Raw genomic sequence first — 16,642 nt, 5'->3', positions numbered from 1 at the left:
TGTCCTTTAGAAAAGATGCAGGCCCCAGAAGGCTCACACTGCCATATCAAGCACCTCATTTATATTAAAAGTTAAACTGCACCCTCTGTAGATGATGTTTAATAGTGGAATTTATATATATTATACTTTTCATGTTCTTAAATAAATATCAATAGTGTGGCTTTTTACATATTTCATTTAAATATTTCCTTATATGTCTGATTAGTGTCTTTCTAATAAAATGTGATATACTTGTTAAAATGAGGAAGTGGACACACGTATATTCTTTACTTAAATGATTTTTGAGTTGGAATTTGACTAATTCTGTCAGTTTAAAAAAGCAGTATTTAGAAGAACCCATATAGTATGTGAGTATTCTTAAAATTCACCCGTCTTCGTCTTCAGTACATCTGTTAAGCCACTAAATAAATGTCTCTCAATTTTGTAGCCTTAATTTGACCTAAGGATGGAGTCCCTAGCAGGAGATGGGCCAGGTGACTGACTGTAAAGGCCACATCCAGCTCTGTCACTTTATGAAGTTGATAATAGTTAAGCATGCTAAGGGGAAGGCACGCTTCCAGCCTGGCCGGTCCATAGGCAGACATGAACGTCCCCACCACACCAAGGCAGGGATGCAAGGCAGGGATGCTCTGGTTTGCAGAATCACGGGAAGCACCTGTTCTCTAACAATCTGACAGCACAGAAATTTACGAGACCATTCCACATGTTTCCAACATAAACTCAAATCTCCTTTGTGAAGGAATGGAAGGAGGGATCAAATTAGCATTCACGATGTCTTTTACTATTATTATTATTTGTTTGTGTATTCGTTTGTTTCTATAGCTAAAAGGAACATCTTTCAGTAGCTGCTGATAACCATGGTCCTTTCCTGTGAGGGAAGTTTCCAGCATCTAGATTTGTCAAAAAAAAAAAAAAAAAAAAGGATTAGCTCTCTGAATTACAGATTCAACATTAACATTATAATTAGTTCAAGATTCAACTCCACAAAGCTCTGCGCTAAGAAATATTCATCTGGGCTGAAGAAAGATTTAATAACTGAACTCAGAATCCTTGGGCTGTGAAAGAAATGGCAAATACTCAGTGGCAGAGGTGATTTAAAACTGAGCAATCTACTCTACAAAATTCAGTGGCCTCCAGAGTGTGCTGAAGGAAGCAAATGAAGGGAGATAGAGGACGCCTTGTATCTTGGTTCTACTTCCTCCTTTTGACTGCATATTAAAGATATGGATGTCTTCAAGAGAACCTGAAACAGTGACCTGTGAACTGAAGATGCCAATAGCATGACTTCCTTCACCTTTCACAGCTTCTCCCAGAATGTTGTCATCAAAGAAAAAGAAATGCAAGTGGTCTCAGATGTTCATTTCACAACAATGTTAGTGTTAGATGGAATGGGAAATTACTAATATCACTTTGAAAAATACAATAGATAGTAAATATCCTTGAGCTAGGAGTCAAGATTCCATGGTATCAGTTCAGATGTTTTGTTAACAAGCTGTGACTATGTGTAAGAATCAGGATATTGCATCCCATGAAGTAAGCACACAATGATGTCTTCAGTTCCATGGATGCTCTGAAAGTGGGAAATAATTTTAAACACTTGACATTGATCTCATTCATATATATGGGTATACATACAAACACATAGCCATATGGAAATGTGTAAGGCACCACTGAAATGTCAGGATTCAGATCTTTTGTATTATTTTGAGAAGTTAATCTCATTTTTTCACACATAAAGTTAAAGATTTGAGAGGCTGTTACACAGACTACAGGGCAACTTTTAACTGAGAAATAAATTGCCCAGTCCCAATGAAGGAGGATGCTAGACAATTTCCGGACCCAATTATGGAATCAAGGTTTCTTAGCACCTATTATTATATATTATATAATATGTTATATGTATGATATATATATAACAATACTCATTATTAGAAAGCTACCTGATAGTCATTTTACTGCTTGTGATGTAACAGCACTAAGTCAGTCCACAGATCCTTAAGAGTTCTTGTTTGATTCTGTTCCTGTTCTTGGTGATAAACTAAGAAAGGCCGGCTTCTTGTTCTGTAGTAGTAAGTAACTATGTGTCTACTGGAGTAGCTTCAAGAGCAAGAGTGACTGGCCTTCGTGGGCCAGGCTGGTATTCCTACCCTTAGGGAATTTGAGGCAGGAGGCTGGCTCAGAAAAATCACAAAATGGAGGGCTCCTCAGATTACAGTTTCTCTCAAGGAAGTTCTTTGTGAGCCAAGTTCTATCATCCTCACATAGACATTATCTAAGCAGTGAATAGGTCACTACAACCTTCCAGCACCCTCCATTGCATTCCAGACATTCCCTGGAGTCTGGTGAAGCAATCAGTTAAAAGTTGTTGTTCTTTCTACTCTATGGCCTGAATGTTTGCACTTGGGAAATACTGTCACTAGCTAATTAGCATACTCAGCACCTCTTATAAGACCCACTCTCTGAGCAAATTTCAAATGCACAGTATGATATTCACTGTCGTTCCAATGCTGGACATTTCATTCCAGAGCTTCCTGATCTAACTACATTGGGACTTTCCGTTCATCAGCCTTCACCTCTCAGCCTTGACTCACCGCCAGGGCCAGCAGCAACTCTGCACTTTCTGGTCTGAGTATTACATTTTTAGATGCCACATGGAAAACAAGCCATGCAGTATTTGTCTGTCTGTGTCTGTCTTACTTCACTTACCATAGGGTCCCAAAGTCCTTACCTGACGTTGTGAGTGACTCTCCTGCAAAGCTTGAAAAATATTCTGTCATGTATCTATATGACATACAGTGTCTATGGATATGTGTATCACATTCTACCAGCTGCCCACGGCATTTTCTGTATCCATTTATCAGTAGGCATTCAAAGTATTTTTGTTTCTCTGTTATTGAGAACTCTTAAATGAACATGGAATCCAGTTAATTATCTATTCAATATGCTAATTTTGCTAGCATGTTGATTAATACTTAAACTATCTGGATATTTCATTTGCTCTGGACATTTTGTTCCATTTTTAGTGTTTTCCTTGATTGGTCTTTTCCAGTGGTGAGCAGTGCAAGGTATTTTTTGTGCTAGCCCAGTCCTCACCCACTGAGCTGTATGTCAGCATGTGTGCATTTTTGAATGGGTGCAGACATTTATTTCAGACAAACACAAGGGGATTTAGGATAAAGCATTCCTGGCCCAGAGGGGATGTTCAGTATGTATCTTCTTTGAGAACAGAGCTGGAAACAAGCATTTTTGCCACTTGGAAACCAGTTTTGAGCAGAGAGGTTGCAGAAATTATGGAAAAGCTTTGTAGAGGCCTTGGAACATGAAGGCTCCTACTGTCATAAAAACCATCATAGAAATGAATAAACCAAAGCACAGACTGACTGCAAAGGGAGAGAGCATTGTGGAATCTCGTTTGTATCAAATGAATGAAGTCCTGGACCACCTGGCTTTCTGTTACTGGCTTAGTTCAGTGACCACAGTGGTCTTCAAGTCCATCTATTGCTGCAAGTGACAATATTTTTTTTCTTTTTAATGGCTGAATCATATTGGACTATGTGACCACAAAATGCTTACCACAGGCTTTGGGGATTAGGGAGTTGCATAGATGGCTTACAAATGCCATGTTATAGCTAGAGAAGATGAAAGGAATCTGATGTTAGCATGACAATAGCCAGCAAAAAAATGTGCTACTTCAAAATAGCTAAAAAAGGTTATTTTGTATCTTCTCCTACTAAAGAAATGATAAATGCATCGGATTAATGGACATACTGATTACTGTGCACAAGGCTGAAGCCAGATTCTACCAAATAACTAAATACAATTGTATATGAGTAAAAAGCAAAACTTATGTTGACGTGGAGTCTAGAAATTTAAATGGTTTAGTTAGTTCAAAATAAAATATGGAAAAACTACTTGTGAGAATAGTTATTAAAGACATGTATTTGGATCTTAGGTATAGTATTTGGAAAAACAAAGGAGGAGAGGAAATCACACCTCCTAGAGGAACACTAGAGCCATTGTCACCAGATAAGACATGCATGAGCTGTCTGTGATCATGTCCTCTGTCTTCACCTAATAATCATCATGGGATCTTGGATAATTCTTAGGTGGAAGATATCAATGGATGTTTTTTACCTACTGATATTGGGAAGCTGATGGGAGTTGGGAGTGGGAAAGGGAGGCTTTGACCCATCTTGTGATAGGGTAAATATGTGACCATCACTGGGTCTCCCCTTCTCCCCTGCAAACTTACCAGGAAGGCACAATGAGGAATTCACACACACACACACGCACACACACACACACACACACACACATGCACACAAACACACACATAAAATAAGAAGACTCTCCCACTTATCTGTTCTGCATTTTGCTCATTAGATGGGTTTAGAGTGAACACAAGTACTGGTCGCTGCACTTCTGTGTGTTTGAACACCAGGAGACCAGAATCCTCACCTGTCCAGTCATCGTCTACCTGGCACTCAGGCACCATGATGTGTCCAATGTCAAGCAGGCTTCCTATTTGTCTAATTATCTTCAGTGCTAATACAGGCTTTCAGGGAGGCCCTGGGACTTCCTCCAGCCTTGGGCAGCATTCAGAGGGCATAAAATAAGCTGGTAATTATCTCTGGTATTGGGAAAGATGTAATGCTTGAGAAAGTAAACACACACTGATAATCAATAACTCCGGCCTCTCTTTTCCCCCATCTGCAAATAATGAAGCAACTTTTAATCAGCTCCTCTGAGTGATTTGTTTTGTTTTACATTTGTGTGTGTTTGTTGTATGCTTGGATACGTATTTGATTGTGTGTCTATTTATGTATGGGATGGGGTTGGGCAACATGTAGGCCCAAGATTCAATCAAGTATCTTCCCGGATCACTCTTCAGTTCATTTATTGAGGTAGGATTTCTCACTTGAACCTGAAGCTCATCAATTTGGCTAATTTATCTCTCCAGCTAGCTCTAGGGATCCCCTCCCACATGCTGGGATTGCAGGTGGGCCAGAGTGTCACAACCAACATATACGCAACCAACATATACGTGATGCTAGGGGTCCAAACCTATGTCCTCACATTTATTTGAGGTGGTTTTTCAACTGAATCATCTGTCCAGCCCTCTCCATACAATTCCTCTCAGGACTCTACCTTTGTAATGCCACATAGACTCAACAGATTCATCAGTGTCTTGCGTGGTACATTCTAGGGACCTGTAAATGACAGGCATACATGAGTTCAAAATACGGGAAATCTAAACACATAAAATCATTAGGTTTTAAAAAATAACTTATTCTGTATTTTATTGAGTATACGCTGTTCAAACTGAGGAGAGTGATGTCTGCTAAGGAAGCAATCACCAGAGATGTCAGGATCCGCACCTCTGAAGCAGGAGGCTTTTCTGGGAACTTGTTGCGAGAGGAGTGTCCCAAAGAGAGGCAATGCCATGACCTGAAATGTAGCTTAGGATGGAGCTGAAGAGTTAGTAGATTGATCACATGCACAGCTACACGAGTCTAGTTGAAGATCTCTAGAAACAAATTCATAGTTGTTGGGGTGAGACCACAGAAACCGAGCTAAGGTCTGAGGTGGCAAAGGCCTGGGGTTCAGTATTCTTGCTGAGGCTAGAAATTGTAACAAATAAAACATCAAGGGTGTGGGGAAAAATGAGTCCACATTTTTGGTAAACTGAACAATGTGAGTTCGGAAAAAACAGCTCAAAGTGAATTACAGTGAAAGTGTTGATATGCATATTTATAGGTCAGAAAAGGTTTGAAAGAATATAGTCTACAAAGAAGGAAGTGAAGGTGGTATTTGGAAAGGCAAGTGAAGTATAAAAGAAAGTTAAATGTTGACTGTAGTGGCACGCTTGGGTTGTAGTCTGGGGAAAGGGCTGCTGTCCCATGCATTGTATTGATCCTAGGAGGCTCAGAGACATGCAGATTCTGAGAGAAATGTTTGAAAAGGAGGGGCACAGGTGCCAGAGAATCCCAGCCCAAAGCATTGGAAGAATTTGAGGGTTGGAGATGGTGTCCATCTGCCCATGGCTGTTGCCTCCTCAGACCTGCTCCCTCAAGTCCCCACTGTATGCGTGGGTTTCATGAGGCTGGCTGCATTTGGTTCCTAGTAGGGGCTAGGTGCCAGTGGGTAGCTTTATAAATAGCTCCCAAGAACAATGCATCCCATGGAAATGCTTTGGGAAACTGAATGGGAGAGAAAGAAGCAAAGACTAAATTAAGGTAGAAAAGAAAGAACCATCAACCAAAGTAAAAAGTCAAGTTCTCCTGCCCTCCCCTCCTGCTTTCTATCCCTCATCCCTCCCTCTCCTTCCTCTCACTTACACCTGTATACACACACATACTGGCAGGGGCTGAGAGTCACAAAGCTGCCTTTCTACTGTAGTAAGGAATGACAAAGGCAGAAAGCAGAAGAGTAAGCTATGAATTTTCTTTGTGAAAATGATAACGTGACTGACTGGAAATTCCCTATATTTTCACACTACCACACATATAAGCATACATATGTATATTTAATATTATATAAATAAAAATTTAAAACCTAACCGTGCATGTCTGGCTTAACATTAGCAGTGTTTCTCCTATGTACTAAATCTTTCTCTTCCTCCGTGCCTGTCTAGGATGCTTAGTAAGTAAACAGCAAACACAATTTTTCTAAAATAAACTTCTAAATAAGGCAGAGTTACAATTATGTACCATCAATTTCCTTCCATTCTTTTGCCCTCCCAGGGCTTAAGGCAGACCTTGGGAAGTGGCTGCGAATTCCCCAAACTACTGCTTAGCTGCTACTGGCTCCAGACTGCACTATTTCAATGCTTATCAAACAGAAAACCAACTTTCCCAGACCTGTCTGTGTGCTGCTACCTCCCAGACCCTTAGGGAAGCAGACACAAACTGGTATTGACCACACAGGGTCCCTGATTTCTTGCCAGGAAGTAGTAGTAATCACAAAAACACAAACCCCAATTAATCAGGAGCTCTTGGATTAGGGCCCAGGCATGGGTGTTTATTTTAAAAGCTCCCCCGGTGATTCTAGTGTGCAGCCAACTTTAAGAACCATGGCCCTAATGGATTAATTTACTAAGGGGGGCATTTGAATATGGCCTTTGGAGAGGGGGAAATTAAAGTGGAGAGGATGTGGTTGACCAAGGCCAAGTTGTTTCATGGCCTTGAGCTTTGTGAGAGAGTGATTATGCAAAGAGAATAAGACCTCATTGTGGAATGGGCCAAGCCTTCAAAGTTGGCGAGGTCGGTAGATGGATAGCCTTTGTAGTGCATGCATAGGGCAGACATCAGGTTCAGTGTTTTACTGAGGAAAATGCTGTGCTTTGGCAGCTTCCTTGCAAGGTATTCTTATTTTACAAACCACAGCAGAACCCAATTTGGATGCTAATGCCAGGGAAATGATGTATTTGGGCTCCAGACCTTTCCAGTTTCTTCTACAAGATGCTGATTGACATGAGAGACACACTGGCCAGTAGAATAGTGGCCTTTTGAGACATTTAGACAGTGCAGCAGGAAACCAGTATGAATGGCTTTTGTCCCCATAGCATAGGTTGAACTCCGGAAGACGAACCGTGGGTGGATTGAAGCAAATGGTCCCTAGAGAATTTCTGGATTCTATTCTCCAAATCAAGAAACTAAGCTCTGACTCAGTTTGTTCTTACTATAGCCGAGACACTAGACCAAATCTGTGAAGTTCCTGACCTGGCATTGTGATCTGTCTCCAAGCAGTAGCAAAAAAATAAACATCATGAGCTAATGGGCCTCATAACCATCATCACATGATGATTTGCTTCGTCAGACACCGCTTACAGCAGATAGTAAGCCAAACCTGGGCCAGCCCCGTGCTTTGTGGTTGGTTCTGTAGGCATCCCACTTAAACCTGAAGAGGAAACCGGTGATCATTTCTATGCCTGGTCCACGGTAGGAGGATTGAAGTCACATGGAAGGCATGTGGAACCCTTAAAGACCAAGGCCAGTTCACCCTCCCAATCTGCCTTTTATGCACCAATTACCTTGGCACTAGAGCTGGGTCAGAGGGAAATTCAAGGTTCCTGCCTCATGTGCACTTATGTCAGGGTCTCTGTCATACTCACTCTTACTTCAGAGCTATCCGCACTAGAATTCCACCGCCCCAGTTTTCTCATGACTTGGTTATATTGGACGAGTTATTCTGTGGCTCCCTCCTCTATCTCACCCGTTTTTCTACTGGAATGCCCACTCTCAAGCTTTAGCAGAAAAATACTGTTGAGCTTAGCCGGAGTTCTAAACAGGTGTCTCCCATCTCCTCTTGCATCTGTAGCAATGTATCACATCTGGGCATCTTAGCCCTGACCTGCCAGTCTCTTCAGTGCCTTGCCAAACGCTTTCAGATGCTTTGCAGTTAGCAAAACAGGAAGCTCGGCTGAAGCCACCAAAGTCCTTGCCTTCTACTTCTTGAGAGCAGTAGCATCTGGGCTTCCCCAGGTGCCACCTGCTTGCTCTCAGGGAAATGTGCTGAGTCTGTGCAGCGAGAGGGCACGCAAGTGTTCTTCAAAACCTGAATGAAAATCTTGAGTAAGCACGTCAATATAAATAATACATTGTCTTCCCAGAAATTGTTCATTTGATGACAGTGCCTTCTGCTGTGTCATTCTCCCTACTGTTATATGATCCACATACAGGAGGATGGGTTTGTATCTAGCATGGCAAATCGACTTCTGTAACATGTCAGACAACTAGACACACAAAGCACGCTGCAGTTATGTACTGAAGGAGCTCTCTGTCGAGATCAATATGAAATTCTGAAGTGTGTTTAGTTAGTAGAAATTCCTGGGCAAACTCTGACCACAGCACCCTATCTGCCTGGGAGAGGTTACTGGGTAGTAAGTCAGATAATGTTTATGAAGTTCTAAAATGAGTAGCATGCTGTGTTTGATTCTGTTAAATCCATAATTCACAATCCATAATCCTCACTCAGGATGGCTCATCTTCAGACTCACACAGAGTGAAGAGTCTGGGGAGGGTAACCTCTCACGAGTGATGTGACTCTGAATGATCACCAATGACCTTGACCTGTGTAATCTGACAGTGTCCCCTCAGAGCCTAGAAGAGGACAATGAGAGTGTCGAACATCCTGTGAGTGCAGGAGGCTGTGCAAAGTCTTGAATCCTAGCATCCTGAAAATGTGCTACCCTTTCTGCCTTCTATACCTGCACTGCCTCCTACAGTGTGGTGGTGTTTGGACTGAGGTGGAGCAGGGGGAAAGATTGGGGTTCTGGGCAAAACAGAGGAAGCCTCAGGCACCATAGTCAGTGTGAGATTCAGAACTATATGCTGGTGGGAGTCAGGACCAGAGAGTGCTTGGTGGGCAGAGAACTGTGGGGAGAAAGATGCCAGCCAGCTGCCTCAGCTGCCTCTGACCTCAGAGGTCCAGCTGAGTGCCTTTTCTGTTCACACACACACCACCACCTTGCTGCATATTCAGTGACCCTTCTTCACTGAGTAAGACAACACCCAGATTAGGAAAAGAGAAAACAGAAACCCAGATCCAAATTGCTCACAACACCACACCCCTAGCCCCAGGGAAAGGCTCAATAGGCAGTTTGAGAGTTTACTTACAGACCATGATTATTGCAAACCAATGCAGGATCCCTTTAAATATTTATTTCCTAGTTCGTTTTTTCGGTCTTCATGTATAGTGAAATGGCATCTCTTACCTGGGCAGGCTGCTCACTGGACGTTAAAAGGAGCAGGCTGCAAGCTCCCTGCACCTATCATGCAGATAAGAATCTAGCAGAAGCAACAGAGGGGAAAAAATATGCTAGCAAACCGGAGAGAAAAATATATTCGTAAATAAAATAATCATTATATGGAAATATTTCAAAAAAGAGGCGAAAATAAAAATTGGAATGCAAAAGAAAAATGTGGGCCCCCATAATCCATATTGCCTGCAAATTGGAGAAAATGTATCATTTATAAAGGTCTGCACAAAGTAATACAGGGAATATATCTGCTCCATGTAAATTTATTAAATACAACTTTCTCTTTCTCTTTCTTTCTTTTAGATAAAAAACCTCTTCATGAAATAAAACCCCAAAGTAAGTTATTTTTCCTCTTGTGGATATAATTTATTCTCATATTTGCTGCATTACTGTTGTATTTGTTCAGGAGCCAAACAGAACCAAAGTCCTCTGACAGATCCAGGGCTTTCGGGGCCTCTCCTCATTGAGTTTGAAGTCACATATCGGAGGTTTAAATCAAAAAGAAATATGCACGCCCTTCCCCTCCCTCAAAGCAAAAGTAAATCTCTCTTCTTGATTCTTTCTGCCTATAAGTCCATTTCTCCACAAATGTCATCTAGGATTCTTATTTCTGGAGAGATTTATAGCATTAAAATTAATAAATATTTGTCAGTACACACTGGCATGGAAAGCAGCCTTGTAGGCAAAAGTCTGGCTCTTAGCCCTTCCCAGAAAAGCAGGGTGGGGAGGGTTCTGGAGAACATAAACCTAGAGTCTCAGCTGCTGTGGCATCCATGGTAACTATGTAGATTAGAGCCAGCCCTCCACAGGGCAATGCATTGAAGCTGAGTGTTCCTGTTGGTGCTGATGTGCCTTGAGTTCCCTAGCTCCAGGCTTGGTTTATGAAGAGACCTTTGGATTATGTCTGGGTTGCATCCAGAGGATTTAGAGAACAGAGCATATCCTACGCGGTTGGCAGCTGGCCTTTTGATCATGTGATCCTCAGCTTTGACTGCACTTATGGTAACCTAGAAGCCTTTTAAAAATTGTACTCCCAGGCTGTACATGGGAAACCAAGACTGGGAGTGGGGAGTGGGGCAGGGATTAGAATCCAGAAACCTTTCATTCTCAGAGCTCCCCCAAGTGATTGCCTTGTGTAGCCAGTTTGAGAACCATAACCTTAGCCATCTCTCAATGGGAGACCAAACAACACAGAATCTTGAAGTATGATGGGAACTTAATAAGCATAGCCTGTGTAGGAAAAAATAGGGGAGTTAGAATCCATGATGATGGATACTCCTAAGATCTACATGATATTGTGTTTAAGGAATTACATGAATTTAGAGATAAAGAATATATGCTGTTGCTATATATAGGAACATATAATATATGGTATATACACACACCATATATATATATATATATATATATCCCCAGATGTAAGCTCTGAGCAAAATTAGACAGCTGTCCAGCTGCTTTGAAATGTGAAGCTTGGAAAACCCATCTGTGTCTCATTTCTCTCATTTAATACAAGATGAATGACATTTGATCATTTAAATCTACAACAATGGAATTCAAAGCACTTAGGAAAGTTAACAGCTTTCATTAGCTAACTTCTTTGGAAAAATAAAATAAAACTAAAGACCTTAGAAGACAGACAGAAATAGGTACCCAGGGGTAGGCATCTTAGGAGACTCGAGAAGAAAATCCAGCCATTTTGTTTGTGCTCCACTGTCCTGCTGTGTGCAGCCAGCAGTACAGAGAGGCCGCTAGCTTGCAATCTGAGAAGTCTGTACAACAAAATCCTCCTCAATATCTTTATTTACTGATGCCAGCTGCTTGTGAAAAAACCCTTGGTACCTAGATAGCAGACTTCTGATTTCATGCACACTTGCTTTTAAAGACAGAGTTGGGAGCAACTCAGTAGTGTGTGTGTGTGTGTGTGTGTGTGTGTGTATGTACATTTATATTAGCATGAACACATTGAATGGAGGAGGATGTTGTCTTTCAATCTGCAGCCCGTGCCTGTGTCTTGACTCTCATCGTAACAGGTGGGATGAGTGGACACTCAGCTGCTTCTTAGTCCCATTAGCAATGCCAACCTCTGGCTTTGTGTGCCATATGACAAGATCATACTTGTCCATGTGGGTGACCAATAATGAGGATTATTTAGAAATGCATGTGTGTGTATGTTTTTAAAAAATTAATTTCATGCTCAGTTTGTGAATCCTGTGCCTTTCTAATTTGGTTACATCTGTACTTTCAGCCATAAACCCCACAGAAGCCATTTCTTTTCTGTAGGGACTCCTGAATTCATTTCTGCTTGGGGTTCTTGCTCCTAAGCACCATGCTTAATTGCTGGGTACTGCAACAGAATCACTTAAACTATTTTAATTTGTGATTTCCCTAAAAATAAAACTGTACCAGAATCAACGTGATTGCAAAAGGTTCCCAGGGGAATCCAGTCGGAGTTCTGTGAGCTGCATGGTTAAAAGTGCATTACCCAAACTCAGGCTAGGCCTTAAGTGAATGTGAGGCTGAATTTAAGACGACATGAATCATCACTGATGCAAAATCAAAGTCAATTATGAAGATAATTGAGAAACAACCTGTTCCTACATATAGCGGTACACATCATCTTCTACAAGTCCTGGTGGCTAGACTCCAGCAGTCAGAGGGAGTTTTCTACACTGTTCTCGAAAGCAGACAGGCAAAGGAGCTAGCTTTGAATTGCAGGGAGGTACAAAAAGAAACTGAAGTCTTAAGATATGTGTTGGCAAGTCATAATGACAAACTGGGGAAAATATGTGCACTGCATAGCTCATGAAAGCACTTATTGTAAATGAGATAATTTAATCAATTACGTTTCCTAATGTACTAAACCGAATGTTTCATTTTCTGCTTCTGCACATCTTAAATTATCTTCAGGTGCTTTATGAGATTTAATCATAGTTAATAGAAACTTCATTACCATCAAATGTGCTTTCAATAAATGTTGTGTAACAATGTCAGGAGGTGCAGTAAAATATAGTAGTTTCTGAATGGCAAGCACGAACCCCCCAGAGTCAGACTGAAAAATGGTTGCCTTCTGACAATGAGACTCCTTGGAGGCTTGGAGAGAGGGGCTCTCACTGAATGACTGTACAATCTGGAGGGGCGGCTGGATCTGCGCTTTCTCTGGAGTCCTGCACTGCCACAATGCAGCATTATATCACAATATGGTTCTGGGCTCTCATCTCTCTCCAGCACCCTCCCACACAATTTCTCTCTCCCTATGGAAATGAGTACTTGCAGAGTGTGAGCTCGAGGGATGGCTCATAGATTAAGAACACTGACTGCTCTTCCAGAGGTCCTAGATTGGGTTTTCAGCATCTACATGGCGGATCCAAGCCACCTGTAACTCCAGTTCCAGGCTATCAAAGGCCATCTATCTTGTGCCCTCTGAAGGCACTGTATGTATATGGTGCCCAGAGACACCCACACATGGAAATACAATGAGTTTAAGAGGTGGAGGAGAGTAAGGAAGAGGAGGAGGGGGGGGGGGGGGGGGGGGGGGGGGGGGGAAGGGGGGAGGAGAAAGAGGAGGAGGAGGAGGAGTAAATGAATGCTTTTCATGAAATGAAACCAATTGCTCTAGCTGTCTTAGAGGTATCTGCAGTTGAATAACCTTAGTGCCAACATTCAAGATTCAATTTATCCTTCTCTGTCCCTGTGTCTAATCCATCAGTCCATCCCTCTTCTCTGATTTAATAAACAGTTGACCATTCAGTCAGTGGTCTGGGTCAGAAACCTGGACAGGCTCTATCTTTCTCACCTCCTGTATCCAACCAACCATCCCTGTCTGCCTATTCTTTGCTGAAAAAATCTCTGGTTCACTGGCTCCTCTCCATTTCTACCCAATCATTTCCATCCATCCACTCAACAGTTACTTACGAGTCCTCACTGTGAACTAAGATATGTTCCGTTGAGTGGAAAATCTGCCCTAAGCACAACACATTATAGGCTCCATAAAGTTCACAGTTTTACTGAAGAAAGATGGCATAAATAAAAAATGTCAGGAAGTACTCGGCTATGATGTGACATGTGACGAAGAGAAATAAAGTAGGGTGAAGACCTTGGGCAGGCTTTAAGGGAAAGTTGACTCCTTTTCAATGAAGTATTCGGAGAAAGACTCTGTAATATAGTGGCATTTCAGAATGACAGCAGCATCGAGACAGCACAAGTCTGGGGTACCTGGGGTGAGGGTGAGTATAAAAAGGTAGTTGACTGGCAGGAGATGAAGGCTCTGAGGACTTAAGAAGCCAAGGTTATACAGAGCAAAGTCACAGGAAGAGTACTAGTAATGGTCAAGACTGCAGAGGTGAGGCGAGGGAAAACTACATTGCATTGCAAGCCATCATAAAGACTTTGACCTTGACTCCAAAGGAAGTGGAAAGCCATGGGAGGGGACAGATTTTATTCAGAGCAACATGACCTAATATTTTCAAAGATAAACTGTAACTTCAGTGTCAAGTGTAAACCTATAGGGAACCAGACCAGAAGCAAGGACATCCATTACAATGATCTATTGCAACCATAATCTGTCATTATGGCTAAGCTCTTAGAATGATCAAGGTTCAAGATGACCATGGCTCAGACTGGATGGGAAATAACAATATTTAGGGAGAAAGGTCATATTTTGAATCCAAGGGTTTGATGCTAGATTGATACGAAAAACAAAGATGTTTTGGGTGGTTCCAAATACGGGGCTATGCCTAGGAAGAATGGTGTTGCCATTACTAGTACTAGGGAAACATGATGGATAATTTTGAAAGGAGAGCTCAGAGTTCATTTAGAGAATCCTTTCAAGTGTTCTAAATGGAATGTAGAATAGGAAGCCAAGTACATGAGCCTGGAAGGCAGAGAAATGACCTGGCTGGTGATACACTTTTGGGACTTGTCAGTGCCAAGATGCTATTTAAAGCCAGCAGATAGATGGAGGTCAAGGTGTGAAGAATAGCAAGAAAAAAAGAGCTGAGGATTAGATCTGGAAGGACAGACATAGTTAGATGTAAAGGCTATCAGAGTCACTGCAGAAAAGACAAACCATAAGTGCAGTAAGAGAAGATCCAAAGGGAAAGAGAACAGACCCAAGTCCTGTGTATTATAAATACATAAAATCATGTCTGTACTGATGACACGAAGGTGGAATAAAAACTGTCCAAGGGACAAAGGAAATAAGGAGGAAGGAGGGAGGCAGGGAGGGAGGGAGGAAGGAAGGAAAGAAAAAGGAAGAGAAAGACAGACAGACAGACAGACAGAAAGGTAAGTAGGAAGGTAGGAAGGAAGCAAGCAAGTGAGCGCTTACAGGGGATATATATGCAAAGGGTACTATGTACATGCATGAAAATGGCCTTATAAAATCCCAAATAATGAAAGCGGCTCTGGGCAAGAAAGGCAAGCTGTCTTCCCAGAGGAGATTTTTCAGACATCACCCAGTACCTGTTGTAGCCTTAAGTCAGTTTGGCTGGGCTTTTTGGAACTTACACTCTCAGCCAATCTCCTGCCTGTATAAGCCTCTTCAGGAGCACACTGATGTTCCCTGAGGCTCAGAAGCTTCTCTTGACTAGTTTAACCATCTGCCCTTTGGCTTTCAGCTGCACACCACAGCTGCACCCTTCAGTGAAGCAAAGTACCGAGTTCCTATTGTCATTTGGGTTTAGCAGTGCTTTATTTTTTTATCATTTGTACCTAAAAACTTTCCCTCCACCTAATTCTTAGTGTGTTTAATTGATCTTCCCTCAATTTTCAGCCCAAAGGCTACTTCTGTAAGACTTGCAATCCCTAAGGTCTGGGTTAGTTACTCCTTGAATTCTCCCAGAATTTAACTATTTCCCTCATTCTACTGTAATTTCACTACACCAATGCTGCTCCTCATCCTTATCACATATCTGATATTGAAAATATAATATATGAGGAGCTGGGAAGATGGCTCAGCACTTAAGAACACTGTCTGTTCTTCCAAAAGACCCAGGTTCAATTCCCAGCACACACAGCAGCCAGCTCACAACAGACTCAAGTTCCATGGTATCTGACAACCTCACATACAGACAGACATACAGGCAAAGGCCAATGCACAGAAAATTAACTTTTTAAAATTACACTAAGAATATATATACATGTCATTTATGTTTTATTTTTGTTGATGTTTGCAAAGGTTTTCTGTTTTATTTAAGATAATTTTTACATTAAATTATATTTTGTTTGTTCATTGAAATTTTCATACATCTATCTATACAGTATATTTTGATCATATCTATTCCTTCTAGTTCTGCTTATATTCTCTTGGGTTTAGACCACCCACTGGAGCATAGGCAATGTACCAATAGCCACACCCTTACAGGGAAAAGATTATCACTCTCTGCTGTCATCAAATGCCAATACCCCATCTACCAAGTGTAGCACCTCAGGGACCCACCCCTTCCAGATCTATGTTGGAACTTTAACTAGTTTGATCTTAGGTAGGTCTTGTGCAAGTGACCAGCAGCTACTGTGAGTTGCTGTATGCAAAATCTGTGTCATATCCACAAATCAGCTCTCTTATGTATTTATCAGCTCTTACATTTTTTTTCCTGGGCTCCCTTCTGCCATGTTCCTGAGCTTTGGAGAGTTGTGTGGACAGATGTCTATTGTTCATCTACAGCGTGGCATGTTGTACTGTTATGAGTCTTTGTATTAATGGCAACCCACTCTCTTACCCTCTGACAAAGTTTCCTTGATCATATGTTGAGAGCAACACAAATCTAGTAGTTACAAACATAAATATTTAGAAGGCAGTTTAACAACATGGTCATCTAGTAAGACAGCAGTAATAGGTTTCCTCCTAGGGCCTAGGGGCACTCCAAATATGGGCTTTTGACCAGA

At 41.6% G+C, this 16,642-nt stretch overlaps 1 protein-coding gene across 9 annotated transcripts in view; it reads left to right on the top strand.

Annotated features, from left to right (window-relative positions):
* Unc5d (unc-5 netrin receptor D) overlaps window positions 1-16,642 on the top strand; it is a 541,037-nt gene that overhangs the window by 436,918 nt on the left and 87,477 nt on the right. For 7 of the 9 annotated variants that reach the window (XM_021169827.1, XM_021169823.1, XM_029480897.1 and 4 more), the window contains one exon: window positions 10,064-10,096. The exons of the other annotated variants lie outside the window; for them this stretch is intronic. In XM_021169827.1, the coding sequence (XP_021025486.1) occupies window positions 10,064-10,096 (33 nt within the window). The remainder of the gene's footprint in view (window positions 1-10,063; window positions 10,097-16,642) is intronic. 9 annotated transcript variants of the gene reach the window in all.

Source organism: Mus caroli, chromosome 8, assembly GCF_900094665.2.
Source record: "Mus caroli chromosome 8, CAROLI_EIJ_v1.1, whole genome shotgun sequence".
Classification (NCBI taxonomy): domain Eukaryota; kingdom Metazoa; phylum Chordata; class Mammalia; order Rodentia; family Muridae; genus Mus; species Mus caroli.
Note: the sequence above shows the minus strand (reverse complement) of the source record. Positions and strands in the feature narration are given on the sequence as shown.